Here is a 21,127-nt window from a genome sequence, read left to right as displayed (position 1 = left end):
GGGAGCTGGGCTTTTACCCCCAGGCCGGGCCGGGCGCGGCCGCGCGGCCCGACAGCGCCGGGATCCCGCGTCCACCGCGCCGCCGTCTACAGGGGCCGCGCCGTCGTCCCTGCACAGGCCTCGGCGTCGTGGCCTCGCGGGCCGTGCGCCCGTCCCCCCCCCCCCCCCCAGCGGGCCGCGCCGCCCGCACGGCCCCCGGCGACGCCCGGCCGGCGCGCGCCCCGACCTCTCCGAGTGTGCCTCCGGGTCCTCGCGGGTCGCAGCCCGAGCTTCAGGGGCGCCTTCTCGGCCGCGAGAGCGGCGGCCGTTGCATAACACGCCTTTCCTGCGCCCTAGTTTAGCCGACTTTCTGGAGCTCGTCTTTTCTGATGCAACCTCACGTGCAGTTGGCTCCCCTGCCGGACCCCGGAGGTGCGGATTCTGAGTTAAGGCGAGTTTTGCCAGTCGCTTCTGCGCAAGCCTGCCTTCGAAACCTCTGGAAGAGCATCTCCCTCGGGGTGAAGTCTGGCGCGCGGGGTTGGGCGGGAGTGTCAGCCTGGAGCAAACCTGTAGTTTGTTGATTCCGAGTCCCCAGTGCCCCAGGGGGAGGAGGGGAAGGCCGGTCCCCGAAGGAGGTGCAACTCACCTGACGGCGCGGGGGGGCCCCGGTATTCGAGGGCTGCTGGCCACCTGATCTGAGCCCTTCGAATTAGAAGGTTTTTTTTTTTTTTCTTCTTGCAAGCGTAACGGTGAAAGTACCCTTTATTTGTAGCTTTGTGATGACAAAATGTTAAACAAGAACTTTTACATTTTCGCACTATGTAGGATATAAGTGAGCGTGCTCTCAACATAGTTGTAATCTAGACTTTAAAAAAATCGTTTAATAGTGCTGTTAAGCAGAGACTATGAGTTTGCAGGTAAAAATTCAGGGGCCAAGGAACGCATTTCCCAAAGTATTCGGCAAATACGTTACATTTTTACAGGAATGTTTACCCACATTTTACTAAGAAACTTAAATGTACTGAAATTTGACATGAAAGTCACAAAACGTGTGTTGTCCTTGTACAAGTGTTCGGTTTAAACTTAAAGTTGAGTAGATGAGGGGCCTTCCTTTAACAATGGCTTATTGTTAGGAAATTTGTATAAGTACATCTTGGTCCGTATATTTAGTTGAATCTCGGGGTAAATCCCTCCACGATGGACCACCGATTTTGAGGGCTAAATCAAGAGACTAAGAGGCTTTGTATCTTTTAATTTTTTGTTTAGCGGCTGTTGTAGTAAGGTAGTAACAACAATCTTACAAAATAAGAATGCAGAGACTGTTTAAGAAAGTCTGTTTTAAATTATAATTAACAAGACACTACGTTATTCAGCGTCTCCTAAAATTTGGACTCATTATCCAGGTATATAGAACACTGTTTAATGAATACACCAGCATTCCTTTGAAATTAAAATTGCCGAACATTTAATAAATCTCCAAATGTCAAGCCGTTTAAGATAGTATCTGCAGAAGACATCATGCAAAATTATTAAGGTCAATTACTAGAATCATGAAATTTTAGAATTGGAAAAGATTCTACTAGTCTCTGCATCTAGTTGGAAATAGTTTTGACCTGAGTGTAAATTGAAACTGTACATGTTTCTTTCCTTAGCAAATCACAGGGTTGATGGGAGGGACTTTCCTTTGGTGGGAGGGGAGTGTTTCTACAATAATATGACTTGTTATTTTAAATGCTGTGTTGTAAATAGCCAGCCCTAAAGACTATACTTTCAGGGATCATTTCTATAGTTCGTAAATAGCCAGCCCTAGGCTCCTAGATCCCACTATTCTGGTGGGGGGGGGGGGGGAAGGTGTTGAAGCTGATAAATTCGCCACAAACACTGGGTAGGATTTGGAAAGCTTGGGGGCGGGGTGTTCTGCTTTGTATTGGAAAAACCAGACCAACACAGTTTCGAAAAGCCGTTTTTATATTTTATTTCATGGTGATGATGTAAAACTTCTCAACAGTATTCCTTCCTGACCTCTAAAAAATGGCTTGAAGAAATACAGAAGATAACTCAGCGCATTTAATTTGTCTTGACTGTAAATCTGTTTAAAAAGGAGCAAGATATCCCGATCGGCAGAATGAAGGGGTCGGGCTTGATAATCCCTAAAGTGACTGACTTCCGGCTGAAAAAAGTCTCTGAATCTCCTTCCCTTTTAAAAAATCCTATTGCTCAGTAATTCCTCTGGACAGATCTGGGCCTCTGTGGCACAAGTCCAGGGGTCACCGCTCCTATTGGATGTCGGGTGGATGATGCTCTAGGAAGCAGGCCATTATTACACACGGCGCCTTTGAACGGCTCTTGGTATTTGACCGTAGCCCTGCTTGGACCACCAGTTTCATTAAGTGTTAGCTATTCTCTCAGGATTGTTTCTTTTAAAGCGACTGTTGTTCGATTTATCGTTTCATTTGGAAGTATTATTCAAACGGGTTAATGGTGGAAATAAAGATAATGTTGGCGATACTAAAATTAGGACAGAAATGTGACATTGCTGAATGTTGGCCGGTCACCACATGAAAACAAAACCTGATGTTGCTTACCATCTAGACCATGGCCACCTAATGGTGACAAGCAGTTTTTTAAGCTAATTAAATACTTCTCGCTCATGTGCTAACGTTTGACATTCAGAGGAATTTCTCTGGAGGACAAGTGAAACATCTCGTATTTTGTAGCAGTAGTGTAAGTTTATGGACAGCTAGTTATTGTTCTGTTTTGGCATAGTGTAGATTCTGTAGCCTCTAAGTTAGCAAGGATGGCAAAGATCTGACGGATGTAAGTTGGCTTTTGACTGGAGTGGGCCTTTGTTGGAGTATTGGCCTCCCTGCCTCCAGGCAGTTTTCCTGATCAGGAATGCTAAGGACCAACGGGTTCCATTACTAATTAACCTCATCCTCCCTCAGGAGTCTCACTCCTGTGTTTTCATTAAATGTACCCAGACGGTACCTGCGCCCTCCCCGACACTGTCTGCCTGTTCATCTTTCTCTTGTATGTTTGAGCCTTTTCACAGGAAGTTCCAGGCTCTAAGAATAGCTTCACACTTCCTTCATCGAATCATAGCCCTTTAGCCTTTCCGGTTTTGCTGAAATGATCCTTTCTGTAACAGATTTTTCCCAAACAGGCACATGTACTCGGATTCTTTGCACAGTCACAGTGTTACCTCTGTCCATAGCAGGGGCTCTCAGATGGGATGGGTGTCCCGACTCCCTAGCTGGCGTATGTCTGAAATTTGGAGGGGGAGGAAGTAGGGCCTTCCCAAAGATTGAAAACCCTTGCTCGGGTATGGAGTTGAAGATAAGGAGACCCATCCTGTACAGCTGCTTGCTTGCTGTTAGGAATGCTGCAAATAACGGATAATGAATTTATCTACAACCTGGTCGCTTGAGTAATCTTGAGTACAGACTTCTGTCGTTCCATTTTTTTTTATGCCGTTGCTCATAATGCATACGTACATATCCTACAGATATCGGGTGCAGAACTATAGAGAATGTGATGGTTTGTTTTTCTTCTAGATAGTAAGCTTATTTAGAGGTGAGACCTTGTTCCATCTGGGTGAGACCTCATAATATCCAGCAAAGTTTTTGGCACACCTATGGCACTTCTCAGCCCACTACACCCTTGTGGTGGCACTGTTTTGGGGGGGAGTTTTCTTGGATCCCCAGAGGAATGTAATCATTGATTTCCTCCAAGACCCTCGTTATGAGGGGTATGGCCCCCGTTGTGTGGTTTCCTGGCCTGGACACAATGGAGAGGCCCATCAGCGTGGTGGTTTGTGATTCTGACGTTCAGCATCTGGTTGGAGGCCTGGCCCGGCCGTCTGATGTAGTTTCAGCTTTGCTAGTTAATTATGAGAAGGATATGATTTCAATTATAAGTGGAATTTTAGTCCCAAGAAATACCATTTAAAAAAAAATGTCAATGTTTATCATTAGTGTGGGTCTGGTGGATTCTGTGGTTGGTGCTTGACAGGCGTTAAGCAACCAGTGTGGGTCTACGAAGCACTAAGAGAAATCAGACTAAAAGTTCGTGAACACCTTTAGCACTTTCCAGGATCGGGATTGGATTTGATGGCACCAAATTAATAGATGCTTCAGATAATCGCTCGTAACAGTTTTCTATGAGCCACCTGTACTGAAGTAGTTGTCTCAGCTCCAGGTTTGAAAATGAGGAGTTTTTGTTTTGTGGGTTGTGCCGTAGTTTTAAAATTCTGGAGTCTTATAGTTTCTTTTAAAGCATGTTCAAATCGATTGATGATACCAAACAAATTTCTAAAACCAGATCTACCTTGCCTGGTACCCTCATTTCTTAAAACCCATATCCACGAGGCCCTAGGGTCGTCGTGTTTAGGAAATTCTTGATGAAAGAAGTTATTAAAATGATATGGCGGTGTGTCAGAGGAACTAATTTCCAGCTGCAATCTTAGTTTAGTGAGTATTCCCACGAAAAATTCTTTCCTAAGTTCATAATTTGGCCATGAAATCAATTGTCTTCAAACTAAAACCTAAAATACAAGGTCTCAGGCTGCGAAAATACTTTCGTTCTTTATGAGACTGAAGGAAAGTTTCCTGCTTTCCAGATTGTTCAGGCAGGAACACAGTTTACCCAGAGGTGCTATTTTACATATTGGCCTACGGAGACAGGACAGTGCCTGTGGTGGTCGCAGGGCCAGCTCTTGCTGTGAGACGACGGTGGAAGATGGAAAGAACATGAGAAGAGTGGGTGCTGACCTCCTTCCCTGCCACGCGGAGGGGCTCTCCTGGGTGGTGGGTTTATGGGGGGTCACCGAGTCATTCTTTCCACTTCTCTGTAGTTTGAAAATTTTCATAATAAGCTGTTGAGGGGCAAATAAGAAGAAAAGAAACCAAGACCTCTGACCACATTCTGTTTAAGGGTTCATCCACTTGGTATTTTTCGGCTCAGGAATAAATACGGACGGCAACACAGAAATGCTGGTCTCACCTGTGCTGGTTGGCTTTATAACTGGAATGTTTGTGGGAAACTCGAGTGCCTAAAGCTGCCAAGTGTCTTAGGAGCATGGCTCTGCAGAAGCTGTTCCCTGTCATGTGTTTCAGCGTCCTGGTGGCAGGGGTGACAGTGGGGGGGACGGTGGGGGGGGGTGGCCAGCATCCTGGCAGTGAGGGTGACGGTGGGGGTGACGGTCAGCATCCTGGCAGTGGCGGTGGGGGTGGGGGGGTGGTGTCCTTGCATGGGCGTGTGTGCCATCGGCAGATTAGACTTCACTCCAGGAGGGGACTTTGCCCTCCTGTCAGCGCCCCATCCTGAGGTCCAGTCTCTGCATGTGTAGCTGTGTTTAGAAAGGGAACCATTCTCCAAACGCTAGTTAGCTAAACGTGAATAGTTAGATGATTTTTCCCCATTTTTTATGAAAGTGAATTGTACATAGTACGTGTCATTTTAGCCACTCACAGTGTATAATTCAGCTGCATGAGGTACATTCACGTTGGTCTTGGAATCGCCACCTCCGTCTGCCCTCCAGGCTTTTTCGTCATCCACACAAACATTCTCCGCACTAGACGGTAGTTCCCCATTGCCCTGGGCCCTGGTCATCTCCATTTCTGCTTTGTCTCTCTCAGGTTGCCTGTTCTAGCTGCCTCATTGTAAGCAGAATGATGCAGTATGTGTCCTCCTGTGTCTGGCTTATTTCACTTAGCATGATGTTCTCACGGTCCAGCCATATAGTGGCCTGTGTCACAGCTGCGTTCCTGTTCTTGGCTGACTGACGGACTGTAGTTGTGCGACTTTGATCATAGTTATGTGTGAGCTTCTCTCGGGGATGTTTCGTTGGGGCCGCGTCTTAAGTCCCGGGGCAGAGCTCTGCTGTTTCCTAGGGGCCTCCCGTGTGCACCGCCTTGTGCCAGCCGTGTTCCTGCACTGCCTGTACCCCACCGCAGGTGCTCCTGTCCCCCGGAGCCTCCCGGGGAGGTGACTCCAGGGGAGTCCCACACTATACGCTGTGATGGCACTGTGGGAAGGCTGGGAGTGAACATCAGGGTCTCTGAGATTGGGTGGGCAGGAAGGTCCTTCTGCGGAGGGGAGTTTTAAGCTGAGAATTCTGGGAGGCATAAGTGAATCGGGCTGGGAATGGTATTTGTTACTAGCAGAGACAACGGTCTTGCCAGGTTCCAGACGTAAGGAAGAATTTGTTGCTTTTAAGTTGCCCAGAGTCCTACAGATTGAACCGGATTCTGGCTGGTCGGGAAGCAGTCGGCTTCTCGAAACTCAAGTACTGCTCAGAACTGAACATCTTGGGCCCGGCTGAAGGCACGTGTTTTAAACATGAAGTCAAATGACTTAACTTTTTCTCTCTCTGTGCTTTTTTTTTTTTTTTTTTTTTTTTTTTCTTTAAAAAGGAAGATACTTTAACTTTTGAAGCACGGTTATCGAATATTTAAAGAGGAGGCACACGGAGTGAGCATAAAATACCCGTGTTTCTAGATTCAGTTTGGTGCCTTTTCCACTGAGCCCGTCTGCAGTTTGCCCTGGTGTGGTCTCTTGACTTGATTAAAGCCGTTTTTACTGATTCTGAGTCCTGAACTTACTAGTAACTCTAATAATTGGCCAGGGTGTTGTGCGTTACAGAGGAGAGTGATGTCACAGGCGGCTTTACCTGTGATCTCCGGAGCAGCCCTGTCAAGGAGACAGAGGGAGGCTTGTTGCCCAGCCGGAAACCGAAGCTCCAAGAGGGGAAGTGTTGGCCCAGCTCACGGAGCCAAGTGCCAGAGCTGGGGGCGGGAGTCCGGCTTCTCACCTCCAGCTGCTGTTTCCTTTGCACCGAACGGCAGTCTTCTGAATCAGCCTCCCCCAGACATGTCCTCACTTCCCCATAACTGCCCTCCTCCGTCCCCACCAAGGCTGCTTTCTTGACGGTGCTCCCTGTGCCGACGGTTGTCGTGGCTCAGAGGACGGTACTGCCATCAGCTCTGGTTTCCAGACCAAAAACCTGGCCGCCTCTTCCAAAGCAGTCCGCTAGTGAACGTCACCAACCCTGCAGGTTCTAGTTCTTAGCTGCTGTTGAACCCACCCACTTCTCTCCGTTCTCCGGCTGCTATTCTGTTTCAGATCCCCATAATTCTTTGGGAAGACTTTTACTGTCACATTAGGTAAGTAACCAATGCTCCCCTCTGTCTCCCATCTTAGACTCTGAGCGCCTTCAAGTCAGAGGCTTGTCATTATTTTCTGCTTCCCTAAAACCTAGTGATAGGACCGCCTTGTGTGAGTGTTCACGTTGTGCACGGTTCAAGGGCCTTGCACGTAAAAGGGCACGCCTCACGTCGTGTAAGTGCTCACTTCCGTGAGGGCGTGTGCAGCCTGTGTGCAGACTCTGGGGCACTCGCAGATTACCTGAGCGGCAGCAGGGAGTTACCTGCCCGGATAAAGTCACGTGACGCACACGATACGCACATATTCTGGACAGTACATACGATCACATCTCTCCTCTGTCACCTGCCTTGAAGAACCACCCTCCTTGTGGTTCAGACTTTACCTGCCCCCCTCACTCGGGGTGTGTGATAGATCGTGACATGTGTCCTCAGTATGTTTAAGAGCGAGCCGGGCCACTGTCCACAGAGCTCTGGAAAGCTCCCCAGGGCAGGAGCTGCTCGCGTTGTACGACAATACAGTCGCAAAGAACTTACTTGACAAAGGGGCATCTTTTTATGGCCCCGCAAAAGTACCGCATGAACCACCAAGGCTCTGCCCGCAGCTGCGCAAAGTACTTGATAGGGCGGTGGGAGCAGTGTCGTAGAGCGGGCCGCGGACTCAGCGCCTCAGATCTGGGGCCGGGGCCTTGGGGGCTCAGCAGCCTTAAGGCAGCAGCACAGTTTGCCGCAGCTCCAGACCGGGACCGACCCACACGTCCTGTGGTGGCAGAGTGGATGGCCAGGATGTTCACACAATGGAACACGACACGGCAGTGAAAAAGGGGCCCTCTTGCTGCATACCGGGTATGTGAATAGCCAAACGGTGTTGGCCCAGATAAGCTGGACAAAGAGTACGGAGCGTGGAATGCCGCGGACATGAAGTTCAAACACTGGCCAGGCTGATCCTTGGTGCTGGAAGTCGTGACCGCGGTTCCCCTTGAAGCGTGGGTCTGTGGGAGGCTGGGGGCTTCTGGAGTTGTCGTGACAACACTCCTTGATCTGGATGCTACGCATCAGGGTGTGTTCTCTGTGAACGTTCGTCGATCTTACGAGTTGTTTAGCTTAAGAAGTGATGTCAAACTTTACCCCCGCCCCAAACAAAGCCTTACTTCTTCCCCAGCTTTCAGCAGCTTTCCGTTTTTTTTCTAAGTTTTATCATTTTGGGAGAGAGTGGGGGAGGGGCAGAGAGAGAGAATCTCAAGCAGGCTCTACGGTATCAGCACAGAGCCTGACGTGGGGCTCCGTCCCACAAACCACGAGGTCATGACCTGAAGCCAAGAGCTGGATGCTTCACTGACTGAGCCACCTGGGAGCCCCAGCTTCCCATTTTGAAAGTAAATTCCAGAGGTGGCTCTTAAGCCTCAGGACCAGCCAGGGCCTCCCTCACCTGCGTCTGGCTCCCCTTCCCTCTGCCGGTGTGGCTGGGCAGAGAGGGCGCCTTGGTTTGGCTTTCTCACGGCTCCTTTTTCCTCAGTCTGGACCATCTCTTGCGGCCCTTGCCCTTCTTAGCTGAGTGCAAAACACCTTGTACCTTCTCCTCACTCTGCTGATATCGCCTGAAGGTAAAATGAGGCTTATTACAGACCGCTGCTCCCTAAGACATGCCAGGTGGGAGGGATACGAGCTCTCCATTCACTCACCTAACTGCTCTCTTTCGTGGACAGTCACGAGCTACGTAAATGTCCCACCTGCTGGTGGCTCTGTTGATGTCTTCAAGCCCTGACACCTGGCCAAGGTGTAGCTAGCTCTGAGCCCTCTTCTCCCTCCCTGGGGTTGCTGCCTCTCACCCAGGCTTTCTTCGTCTACCTGGTGTGTGTGGTTGTCCCTTCCAGTTAGATTCCAGACTCAGTTCTTTAAAAGGGCACTTCTGGCCACGTCCCTCCCGAGCTCAACCACAGACAACGGCTCGCCACCATCTGCAAGGAGTGCAGACAACGCGTCCACGGAGGTCCTTCAGATGGAGCCCTGTGCACCTCCAGGGTCTCAAGCCTCCATCACCCTCCAGGAAAAGTCTCCACCCAGACGTGAATGTGAGGGCGGGGCCTGCACACTTCCTGTCCCTCTGCTCCTTTGCAAATGCTGTTCCCTCTGGCTGGAGTTCCATTCCTCCCTACACTCAGGTCCAGTTGTCTCTGCTTCAGAGCTTTTTCTGGCTTTCTCCTTTCTTCACCCATTTCTTAGATGGTTTCTTTTTTTTCTCCTTTGGGCATCTCTTGTCCTTTGAAGCTGTTTATTTGGCTCCCTCACCCTCACCTTGCCGAGGCAGAGTTTTGTTCTTGTTTGTCCCAGCAGTGCCTGAGAGTTCGTAGGCTTTGGATGAATGTTTGCCAGGTGGGCGAGTGGGCGGATGGCACAGAGATGAGTCGGTGGCAGAGGAAGCTTGAGTACATTTCGACTGCGAAGAAACCCTCCCTGATTATGTGTTGTGAGAAGGTAGTATGATTTACGTCTTCTGTATTTTAGTTTTCAAAGAAAGGGTAAGAAGACCCTAGAGATGGGAAACAAAGTGATCTGTGTAAATTCCCACAGGAAAAGAGCTAAGTCTCCTGCCTGTCCTCAGACATATCGAATCACTCGGGACCCTCCATACGTGCTTGGCAGCTCCCTGAGAACCTCTCTATTTTTGCTGGAACGGGAACCCCTGGTTTTAGAAAGTTAGGTATTTCAAAACAGATGCTTGGACCACGAAGTCACTGAAAATGAGTGTGGTTACAGTATGCCCCATTTTACACCAATTAAGCAGAGCTCTGGGTTTCTGGCTCCCTGCCAACACTCTGGTCCAGGCCCCGGGGAAATCTCAGCACTTCCTGGATCTAATTGTTCCCTGTCTGCAGAGTCTTACAACAGTCGTGTCAGGGACTGCTGTGTGAAACGTTGTGTATCAGAACATGAATTCCATGTTGGAAAATGTGTTGAGTCTGGTTCTTACTTCGTAAATAGACTCTTCCCTCAGTTTCATTGAGAAAGTGATAGAACTTTTCAGACCTTCCACCTTCCCACCTGTAAGAAAAGAATAGTAATTTTGATGTCGTTTCTTCAGGTTTACGGCCATGTGTGGTTATGAGGTAGATCTACGTAAGTAAATTCACATAGAACTCTCAGAGCCCAGCACCTAGTAGATACCGGATAAATACTGGCCATCAGTTTTTCTTCGACGTGCAAGTGTCTGGGAAGCAGACTTCCATTTTGCAGTTCTAAAATTCCTCGCTGAAACAAAAAGTTCACATCCCGCCGCTCCTTTCCCTTTAAAGGGTGCTCTTTTTCGAGTCGGTTTTTCTTTGCTGATTAAAATGCAAAATGCTTATCCTTTACAGTTTGCTCCCCGAGTCCTATGGGCTAAAAGTGGAACGAGTGAGGGCAAAACAGGAAGGAAAGGGAGCGGGCCCGCCGGAACTTGGGGTGTGAGCCCAGCGGCCGCGCGGGCCTTCGCTTTTGCCACCGTGGGCACCCGCGCTCGGGTCGCGAGAGCTGACGACATAAGCCGTACTCACACGAGTGGCAGCCGGCGCGGTTCCCCCAAGACCGGCTGTGCCGCCAGGGCTCCGGGGCCAGACGCATGCGCGCTCTTTCTCGAGCTCTTTCTCGGCGCCCCCCACCGCCCTCTTGCCAGGCTTCGTGCTGTGCCTCGCGCGGGGAGTCAGAGGACTCGCTCAAGGTCACCCAGCCCGGCAAGTGGCTTGGGCTAGATCCTGCTTCCGGGGGAGCTGGCCGCCAAGGGCAGCATCTTGTTTTCTGAATGCAACAACAACGGAGTATTCAGTCCATCAGGCCTGGGGTAGGTCTCGTTCACTACCGGAAATGGCTTTGGGGTCTCTGGCTCAGCGCGTGGGGGCCGCTTCTGTGCTCAAGTGATCCACACGGATCACCTTTACTGGTACAGCCGCTTGTCGGTACGGTCGCAGTGCGCTCTGAGAACGGAATCACCCTCGTGATTTTACCAGTCCCCGTCCGCGTAAGGATCAGTGTCTCCAAGAAACGTATTTTTATTTTGGCATTTAGGTCAAAATGCTGATAAAAAGGTGACCGTTTTATTAAAAAAAACCCAGGGAGTTGTTACCTTCAAAGTCTCATAACACATGGTGTTAGAACTTCTTTCACTTGCGATATAGGACACTTTTAATGTGACAAGTTTGTGGCGTCTTTCAGGAAGTCTGGGAGGGCTTTACACGGCAAACTTTGCAAAGACATGGAAGGACCACAGGTTCAGGTCGGGGGAAGGGTTAGTAAAGCCACAGAGATGAGAGACAAAGGTGTGTGCTACCAACTGAGTGGTTATTAGGAACAAGCCAGAAATCCAAGACCTCACGTGGCAGGTTTAACCCTAAATACTCAAGCTGCAGGTTTCAAAGTGAAATTCTGTTATAATGAAGTATTTCGAGTGAACGATCCGTTAATACTACTTACTGTTCTTACTCTGAGGTGAATATTTGTAAGTAATATGAGCTTGTGGAGATTTACTTTATTACAGATTACGTGTTACAGGAAACATCTTGGGACAGCCCTAGAGGTCATGGGCGCCGACTAGAGCCGAACACTATTTTTATCATTTCTGAGAGGTGATGTGTTCTTTCTTAATCCTTTCAAGTGGAATATTTGCAAGATCATTGCCCGTTTCTGAAAAGTATTGTCAACAGTATGTGAAGACCATCAATGAGTATGTTCTTTCCATTTTCTTTTTCAGATAGTGATGATCTTCGGAATGAAGTCTCTGGAAAATTTTAGGTTCTCCATAGGAACTACAAATATTGAAGGAAAGAAAATTTTCAAAAGGAAATTGTTTTGAAAGTATGTTTACAACTAACTGATACTGTTGACAGTTTTTTTTTCTTTTTTCTTCTCCTTCTTTTTTTTTTTTTTTTTTATAACAAAACACTTTAAGAAGATTGTATTTATGGTAAAAGGAAACTGGACTAACAATGAGGCCAAAGACTTTTCCTGCCACGACTTATTCTGGAAACAGCCGCCAGCGACTGCAGGAGATCCGAGAGGGCTTAAAGCAGCCGTCCAAGTCTTCCGCTCAGGGCCTGCCGGTGGGACCAAACAGTGACGCTCCCCTGGCCGCCAAAGTCCTGGGGGGCAAGGATGCTGCCCGGCAGCAGCAGACGAGAGCCACCCCGAAGTTCGGACCTTACCAGAAAGCCCTGAGAGAAATCAGATACTCCCTGTTGCCTTTTGCTAATGAATCGGGCACTTCCGCAGCTGCAGAAGTAAACCGGCAGATGCTGCAGGAATTGGTGAACGCGGGATGCGACCAGGTGGGTGCACCCGAGGCTCCCGTGGGGGCAGTCACAGTAAGCCAGCCGTCAGAGCACAGTGGAGGCAGCCGAAGGTCCTGCGGTTGCCCCTCCAAGGCCCCGACTTAGCTACTAAGAAAAGTGTCTCCGGGTCAAAATCCAAGGCCCTTCCGGGGTGCCATTGTATTGTTTTCCACCTTCTCTCCAGAAGGGTCTCTTGGCTGCTTTTGCTTTGCAGGCAGGATCCAGACACTTGTGAACTCTACTGCAGTGGTACCACGTGCATTCTCGGTTCTGTCCGTGTAAAGTGGTGAAGGGCTTTCACACTTGCCCTTTCTTTGGGGTTTATTTGGGCTTATTCTGAACGGTCATGGGGAAGACGCTGGCTTCCCTTGGTTTTGGTCTGTGCATTTTTTTACTTAGTGAAGGGGAAGGTTGATTAACATGAATTGGCTCTTCTTAGACTCTGTTTTCTCCTGGTGTGTATACTAGTAGAGGAGATGTGGCTACGTTAGGGAAGTGAGCAGGCTTGAGAGGTCATCAGACTGGTGGCAACACGTGTGGTCTGACTGTTCGGTTGCTTAAGAATAAGAGACACCTTAATAAGGAAGGAGGTGGTACCAATAACATATAAGCACACAACCGACAGCTATGCATTTATGATCCTGTCGTGATTGGCATAGCTACGTAAAACCCAGGTTGAGGGGCAGGACCATGTAAAATGGAACTAGTGTCCGGCCAGGTAAAAATGTCTTTAGTAAAATGGAACTGGTAAAAATGTAATTGCCTTCTAAAGGGACGTCTGAAGGCTAATGCTTTGTTACCGTCTGTCGTCTTAAGAGTCACAGTTGCATGAAAATGGAAATAAGCTAGGCATTTTTGCTGCCTTGGAAAATTAGTAAGATTTCATGCTCAAAGCATATCAAGATGGCTTGAGCACTTTTAGTTTCTTAGAAATAACCTAATTACCTACTCCTGGCCTCACAGTCACAGGAAAAGGCTAACAATGCCCTCTTATTTCCAAAAGCAATCGCAGCCTTCTGGTTGCAGGTGATTACCATAGAACTGAGCTAGAGAATTTACATTTTTCAGATGATATGTTTGTGAAACTAATCGTGCTATTTTGCAGGGCACTTCCTTGACACTTTGGGATATACTGGGATTAACTTGTGTAAAGCAAGCATTGTTGAGTTGAAAGTTGCTTTTATAAAGCACAGGATCATGAATAATGTGGTGCCGAGTGTTTTAGCAGTGGAAGCTGACAGCAGAGGCATGACCTTTCTCATTGTGAAAATATGAAGTTAAACACGCTGCCAAGTGTTATCCCCTGACAAACAGAACTTGATGGTTTTGAAAGTAGGAAGGAGCAGTCCTGGGGAAATACCAGTAAGATCGCAGAGACTTCTGAAACCCAACAGGAAAGCCTAAAATCTTCTATAAATCGCTTGCAAACAAAAGAGGTAATCAGAGCAGGGTGTTCTTTGCAGTTGTGTTTCAGCTGTGGTAAAAAGAAACAAGTGAAGCAAATAATCCAAAATACAGGTGGGATCTCATTATGGCAGAATCCATTAGTGATAATTACAGTGCAAGAAATAATGGAGCCGGTGCTGTATCCAAGACAGTAAAATACAAATATAGTAAAATTAAGGATGGTGACACCAGTGAAGTTCCCATCAACATTTAATTTATGTTAATTGCTGGCAGAAAGGACTCCATTTGCCGTATTTAATGCTCCTGAAATAATTCAGTCACTTTAGTGTGTAGTGTTACTTTGTAAAGTCAAACAGTTCTGCCTTCACCCTCACAGTCCACTTTGGACCATTTTTGGTCTGTATACAGGATGCATTTTGCTTTTAGAGAATTCCGGTCAGAAAGTCCAAGTAGCATGTGTGGAAGGGATCAACAGTAGCTCTAGAGTTCGGTCTCCCACAGCTCAGATGATCAGATCCGGTGTAATAGGCACAGAGACTTCTAGTGTTGCAGCTGTCCTTTTTCCTTTGTCTCCTACTATATTGCCTTTTAATGTAGGTTCGGTTATGTTCTCTTGTATTTTGAGTTTAAGTGTCATTTTTAGTCCTAATATTAATCAGAATGGCAGTAAACTCCAGGTTTTCCCGAGGTCTTACACACTTTTATATGCACCATTTTATCCATCGTATATGCATGCGCACACATTTTTCCCCATTTTACTTGACCTGAGACTAACTGGAAATATTTGCCCGAATGTTTATAAGGGAGTGTTTTCTTTTAGGCTTTTCGTAATAAAACAAAATTTACATAAGAGAAGTACATGATTCCTAAGTGTACAGCTGGGTGAATTTCACCCGGTGAATTACACCCATGTAACTAGCATGTACTGGGTATATATTTTAAAAAATTATTTTTTTAATTTAAGTTATCTCTGCACCCAATGTGGGGCTCAAACTCACGATCCCAAGAGCAAGAGTCGCATGCCAGCCAGGCGCTCCTGGGTATGTTTTTAATTGAAATGTCTTTAAATAGAAATTTCTAGAAAAAGACTAAGTATTTTCTGTGTAATGATATAGTGTATATGTCAAATGATAGTGTCTAAAATATTTCACACATACATGACTAAAGGCTTATGAAAATTTCTATACAAAAAAAAGGCCAATAGATTAATATTCCTTATGCAAGGAGCTGTTCTTTTTTTCTTTTTCTTTTTTTTTTTTTTAGAGAGAGAACACGAGCAGGGGAGGGGGGAGCAAGAGAGAATCTCAAGCAGGCTTCACGCTCAGCACAAAATCCGACGAGGAACTTGATCTCAGGACCCTGGGATTATGACCTGAGCTGAAATTAAGAGTGGATGCTCAATTGACTAAGCCACCCTGGCGCCCCTGTTCTTTAACTATAGATTTAAGGGGTGCCAGGGTGGCTCAGTTCGTTAAGTGTCGGCCTCTTGATTCTAGCTCAGGTGATGATCCCAGGGTCTTGGGACTGAGCCTCTCTCCCTCTCCCTCTCCCTCTGCCCCTCCCCTGCTTGCACACAAATGCTCTCTTTCTCTCTCTCTCGAAACAAATCAATTTAGATTTAAGGAATTGTAAAGATAAGTTTTTTGGTTATGAGTGTCATGTTTTGTATCATTGGATACTTTTAATATTGGCATTGGTAATTAAATTTAGCATTTACTTTACCTTATAAAATTTAGTTTCAGTTTTTCTTGTACTCTTAATGGTTTCAAGTGATGATATGTATTTTTTTAATATGAAATTTATTGTCAAATTGGTTTCCATACAACACCCAGTGCTCATCCCAACAGGTGCCCTCCTCAATGCCCGTCACCCACTTTCCCCTCTCCCCCACCGTCCATCAACCCTCAGTTTGCTCTTAGTTTTTAAGAGTCTCTTATGTTTTGGCTCCCTCCCTCTGTAACCTTTTTTTCTTCCTCCTTCCCCTCCCCCATGGTCTTCTGTTAAGTTTCTCAGGATCCACATAAGAGTGAAAACATATGGTATCTGTCTTTCTCTGTATGAGTTATTTCACTTAGCATCACACTCTCCAGTTCCATCCACGTTGCTACAAAAGGCCATATTTCATTCTTTCTCATTGCTGCGTAGTATTCCCTTGCATATATAAACCACAATTTCTTTATCTATTCATCAGTTGATGGACATTGAGGCTCTTTCCATGATTTGGCTATTGTTGAGAGTGCTGCTATAAACATTGGGGTATTGGTGCACCTATGCATCAGCACTCCTGTGTCCCTTGGGTAAATTCCTAGCAGTGTTATTGCTGGGTTGTAGAGTAGATCTATTTTTAATTTTTTGAGGAACCTCCACACTGTTTTCCAGAGCGGCTGCACCAGTTTGCATTCCCACCAGCAGTGCAAGAGGGTTCCCGTTTCTCCACATCCTCTCTAGCATCTATAGTCTCCTGATTTGTTCATTTTGGCCACTCTGACTGGCGTGAGGTGGTATCTGAGTGTGGTTTTGATTTGTATTTCCCTGATGAGGAGCGACATTGTGCATCTTCTCATGTGCCTGTTGGCCATCTGGATGGCTTCTTTAGAGAAGTGTCTATTCATGTTTTCTGCCCCTTTCTTCACTGGATTATTTGTTTTTCGGGTGTGGAGTTCGGTGAGCTCTTTATAGATTTTGGATACTAGCCCTTTGTCTGATATGTCATTTGCAAATATCTTTTCCCATCCCATTGGTTGCCTTTTAGTTTTGTTGATTGTTTCCTTTGCGGTGCAGAATGAGGTCCCAGTAGTTCATTTTTGTCAAGTGATGATATTACCAGGTTTTTCCCTCTTTCTCTCCCTGACAGATTTTAATTAATTATTTATTTTTTAATGTTTATTTATTTTGAGAGGGGGGAGGGACCGAGAAAGAGGGAAAGAGAGGGTCCCAAGCAGGCTCTGTGCTGTCAGCACAGAGGCTGACACAGGGCTTGTTCCCACGACCGTGGGATCGCGACCTGAGCCAAAATCAAGAGTCGGACACTTAACTGTGTGAGCCATCCAGGTGTCCCTCCTGACAAATTTTTAAAAACCACTGATTTGATTTTGCAGTGGTGTGAATACGCGTGACACGTCTGCTTCTCAGAAGCATGTGATTTGTGTGTTCTTACTGAATTGCGGCGGGTAGGCAGGTGGAAGCGTCTGACGGGGCAGGCTCGCCACACTCCAGGCTTCTCGGGGCGCACGGATGGACGGATGGCATGGGGGCCTCGCGGTGGCAAGGTTCCTGTTCAGTAGTAGCCTGCGCTCCGTGGAACAGCGAAGCATGGTATCACCTTGTGTCGTCCAGAGGAAGACTTCGATGAGAATTTTCTCTCAGAAGCGAGTACCAGGAGACATTTTTTGCTTCTCTGCAGCATTTAGCACGTGCACTTTCTCTGGGGACCGCCCCATATCCTGACCTTCAGGCACCTACCTCCCTTGTTGATCCCCTGTGAGGGTTGCCAAGTCTGGCAGCTTCCAAGACTCTTTTAGGGCCCTGGCTTTTTATCGCTATATTCTTCTAGGCCTGAATTTCTGTGTTAGCATCAATTTCCTAATCCTGACTTAATCCAGTTTTTCCTCACTTTATTGCGAATGTTTAAGTGACTTAAATCTTTATTGGAATGAAGGTACGAAGAAATGTAAACAAACACATTGATTGATTACACCAAATTTGGCCTAAGAAAAAAGCCCACGGTCAGGCTGTATATTCAGAGGCAGGTTTCCTGAGAATAATGATCACAGCGCCAAATAAATCTGAGGTGATCTGGTTAATAGGAAAGGGGGCGGGGGAGTGAATTTCTTTGCATTCTCAAGCCAAAAAGTGTAGAAAAGTCCGGTTTCTCAACCCATTCCACAAGTTCTTCCGGGACCCTGGTCCTTTTGCCACAAGAGTGGCGCTGCACAGGGGCGAGGCCTGGGGCGCCTGGGGGCCTCAGGGACGAAGGGCAGACACTGGTGTGGACCCCTACCTCCTGGCCAAGTACTGCTCCAAGCACTTGCACAGCTAACCTCGCTGAAACTACGCAGCAAACATTGGAGATGCATTCCCGTGGACCCCAGTACTGCCCAGGAAACTGTGGTACGTGATTGGAGGTCTCTCCTCTGCCCCCCTCCCCTCCGCCCCCAGCTCCTACTGACCTTGTATCTTCGGTAAGGGTTGTTAGACGTGCTTATGACACACACTGGAGAGGACAGACTTCAGTGTTCCCTTAGTGTGGTCATGCAGAGCTCTGGCTTTAACTTGCAGTGTGCATGTTGCTGGCCATTTTCTGTGTTGGCTGCTGTGCGCCCGGTCCTGGTGGGCGTTTCTGCTCCGTGACTTGGCCCTCTCCTTTCCCTTGTGTCCTCTTGCTCTCTGGGGCTGGCGGCACTTGCTCAGCCCTTCCTGTCCCCAGGACCCCTCGCCCACCGGCCACAGGCCCCATCCGATCCTCTCCAGGGACGCCCCGCCCACTGTACGCACCGGCCCCAGATCCCTGGCCTGGCCGCCGCCGCCCGCACCTTCTGCTTCGCGTGTTCCGGGGGCCTTTCCAGCTTTTCTGTTGGCTGCTGACACCGGCTTCCACCTTCCCCTGCCTGGATCCGGGCACCTGGCGGTACGGTTCAGCTCAGAGCCCTCCTGCAGCGGCTTGAGTCTTCCTCCTGGGCTCCAGCTGGTCCTACTCAGACCTCCATAGTTACGCGGGGGCTCGATGCCTAGCGTTGTGCGGCCAGGTGGTCACGCTGTCGTTGCACTTGGCCTCTGGGGGCCGCGTCCGCCGGGCGTCCCGGTGCCCGGGGCCGTGCACGCGGGGCGAGTTTGCGCACGCGCCGTGGGTGCAGCCGGGCCGCTTTGCCGAGGCGGTTCCCCCTGGGCCGGCCGCGCAGAGCCCTCGCCGACTCGGGACTCGTCGGGGCTGGAAGAGGACAAACACCACCCGGCCTCGTAGCGTGTTTCGCTCGGACGGGAGGCGTCCTCTGGAAAGCGCCACACGTTGACCTAGAGAAGTGTTAACCCCGGAGTTCTGTTCTTTATCCTGGTGACAAGCCCTGCCTCGAGATCATTTCTCTGTAATACAGGGGTTTTGCTAATGAAAAAAGAAGGAGTTTAGATAACATGCACATTTCCTCCTTGTCCCTTCCTCTGGGAAGGGAACCACTTTTCAGGGTTACCAGCACCCACCCGGTACTGCCCAGAAATGTCAATAAGAGGAGAAGGAAAAAAGAAACACTTAAGTTTAGGAATGCCAGTAATGTGACAGGAAATTGTATTACAATGGCTTTTGGGTGTAGCAGTTCCTTGCTTTCCCCCTCTTTTTTTTTTTTTTTTTGCCTTTGCCTCTCAAATTAAACGTGGCCTTGCGAAAGATAAACTGTATATTTTATTAAAGTCGGCTATTTAAAATTCATTTGACAAGACACAAGCACATCATACCCTTGTTTTATACCCTCCCCCCCAACACACCACACAGGCCTCCCCCTAGTTTTGAAAGTAGTATGTGTTCGTTGTGGAAGCTTGAAAAATACAGAAGAGTGTAAGAAGAAAAGAAAAATTGCTTGTAGTTCTGACAGGTCAGATGTGATCACTCTGAACATTTTGGTATAAAAGTGACCAAGTTTTTTTCCGACTAAAGGAATTTAAGGAAAGGAGGGACGTGCCAGGTGGGAAAAACAGTATTTGCAGGATGATCCCACTTCTTCCTTTACAAAAAGCATGCGTGTATAATATGTCTCTTCTCACCCTCCTTACCCATCGTCGCGGCCAGTCAGTTCCCTGCCAGACTGTGCCCTGCGTGTGCACGCACCCCCGCCCCGTCCCCCCACCTGCCAAGCCTCCGCCTTTGCCTGATGGTACTGCGGTACCTCCCGGCCCCTCCTCATCTGTTCCCTGCACAGAACCCTCCCCGTAGTCATTCTGAAAAGGAAAAGATCCTGTCATTTCCTTCTTGAAACCTTTCCACTGCACTTGGGATGAATTCCTGACCCGCAGGCAGGGCCCATGTCACAGCCTCCGGTCACACCCCGTGTCCTGCAGTTGGTGCTGTGGCCCCGGGGCTTCACTGCCTTCCCTCCCACTTCCCAGCACTGGCCCTGTCTGGCCTGAGAACTGCCTACTCCTTTTGAAGCCTTGTCTTGCTGTCACAGATTCAGAAAAGTAATTTCTGACCCCCCTAGTCTAAACCAGATCCCTCTGTTTTATTCTCTGTCATTCCAGCAATTTCCCTTCATAGCGTTTATCACAATTTGTTCCTGAGTGTTTCGTTGTGTATGTTGTGTAATATCCATTTGTCTCTTCAGAGTTAAGCCCCGTTAGGCAGTGGTTTTGTTCTGGTCTTCATTCTCCTGGACCTAAGACTGCAAACTCTCAAAAACATCTGCTGTTTAAACGGAGGGAGGGATGATTTGTTATAAACGTTTCCATTTTCAACACCTGTATTGTATTCCACTGTCCAAATGGAAGTTTTATAGCTCATTGTAAATAAATGGTGTGCACGGGTAAACCGAAGCACGTTAACATTTTGGAAGCTGACCCGAGCAAAGATGACTCCGGTTGGCGGCCGCAACTCCGAAGTGGCTACGAGTGCTCCACCGACAGGTGCTCAGGGAGAGACTTTCGTGGGGGAAGAGGCTTTCGTGGGGGAAGACGCAGAAGCAAAGCAAGAGGAGTATTTGCGTGGCACACTTCAGCGGTTACCTTGTTCGGGAAAGCCCGGCCGGCTCTGGATGGTCAGTTGTCCTTAGGTTCCGATTCCCTCTCCTGGCGGCATCACGGGCACGGGTTTGCTTTGCTCCCATCGATGGAGGCACAGGAGCGCCTCGGTGTGATGGCTCCTCGTTCAGTTAAGGCTGTGATGAACGGCCTTTTGCATAAACCTCCATAGATATCCCTGACTGACTCAGAAAACATTTTAGAAACGGAAGGATTAGGACAAACGAGTACTCGGACAACTGGCAAATTCCGACGGTTTCTATTTTGCCAAGTTTCTTTTAAACATTTTTTAAACTGTCCTTCTGTTTCCAACCCTGCCAACAATGAGTTCTGCGACTCCTACAAAACGACACCTCTGTTTGTCAGGTTGGTGGTTTGTTCTGCATTCTTAACAGTGGCAGTAGGCGTGTGGTAATAGACAGTGGTGACAGTTTTGCAGACGTGAGTAGCGGAAAACTGCCATATTTTGAGGGGAGGCCCTTATTTAAGGGTCTGAGATTGGATCTATCGCCCTCTTTTTTTTTCTTTTCTTTTCTTTTTTTTTTTTTTTTTTTGCCATTT

At 48.0% G+C, this 21,127-nt stretch overlaps 2 protein-coding genes across 2 annotated transcripts in view; one reads left to right on the top strand and one right to left on the bottom strand.

The window, feature by feature from the left end:
- LOC125934212 (basic proline-rich protein-like) overlaps positions 1-10,739 on the bottom strand; it is a 13,399-nt gene extending 2,660 nt beyond the window's left edge. The window contains exons 1-3 of the mRNA XM_049647532.1: positions 10,630-10,739; positions 8,639-8,737; positions 7,677-7,814 (exon numbers count right to left, since the gene is read on the bottom strand). Of these exons, the coding sequence (XP_049503489.1) occupies positions 7,677-7,814; positions 8,639-8,737; positions 10,630-10,739 (347 nt within the window). The remainder of the gene's footprint in view (positions 1-7,676; positions 7,815-8,638; positions 8,738-10,629) is intronic.
- The window catches only part of LATS2 (large tumor suppressor kinase 2), a 74,832-nt gene that overhangs the window by 704 nt on the left and 53,001 nt on the right, over positions 1-21,127 (top strand). The window contains 2 exon segments of the mRNA XM_049647334.1: positions 337-497; positions 11,863-12,436. Of these exon segments, the coding sequence (XP_049503291.1) occupies positions 12,098-12,436 (339 nt within the window). The 5' untranslated portion in view covers positions 337-497; positions 11,863-12,097.

The sequence above is a fragment of the Panthera uncia genome, assembly GCF_023721935.1.
Source record: "Panthera uncia isolate 11264 chromosome A1 unlocalized genomic scaffold, Puncia_PCG_1.0 HiC_scaffold_16, whole genome shotgun sequence".
Lineage (NCBI taxonomy): Eukaryota > Metazoa > Chordata > Mammalia > Carnivora > Felidae > Panthera > Panthera uncia.
This window is presented reverse-complemented; position numbering and strand designations above follow the sequence as displayed.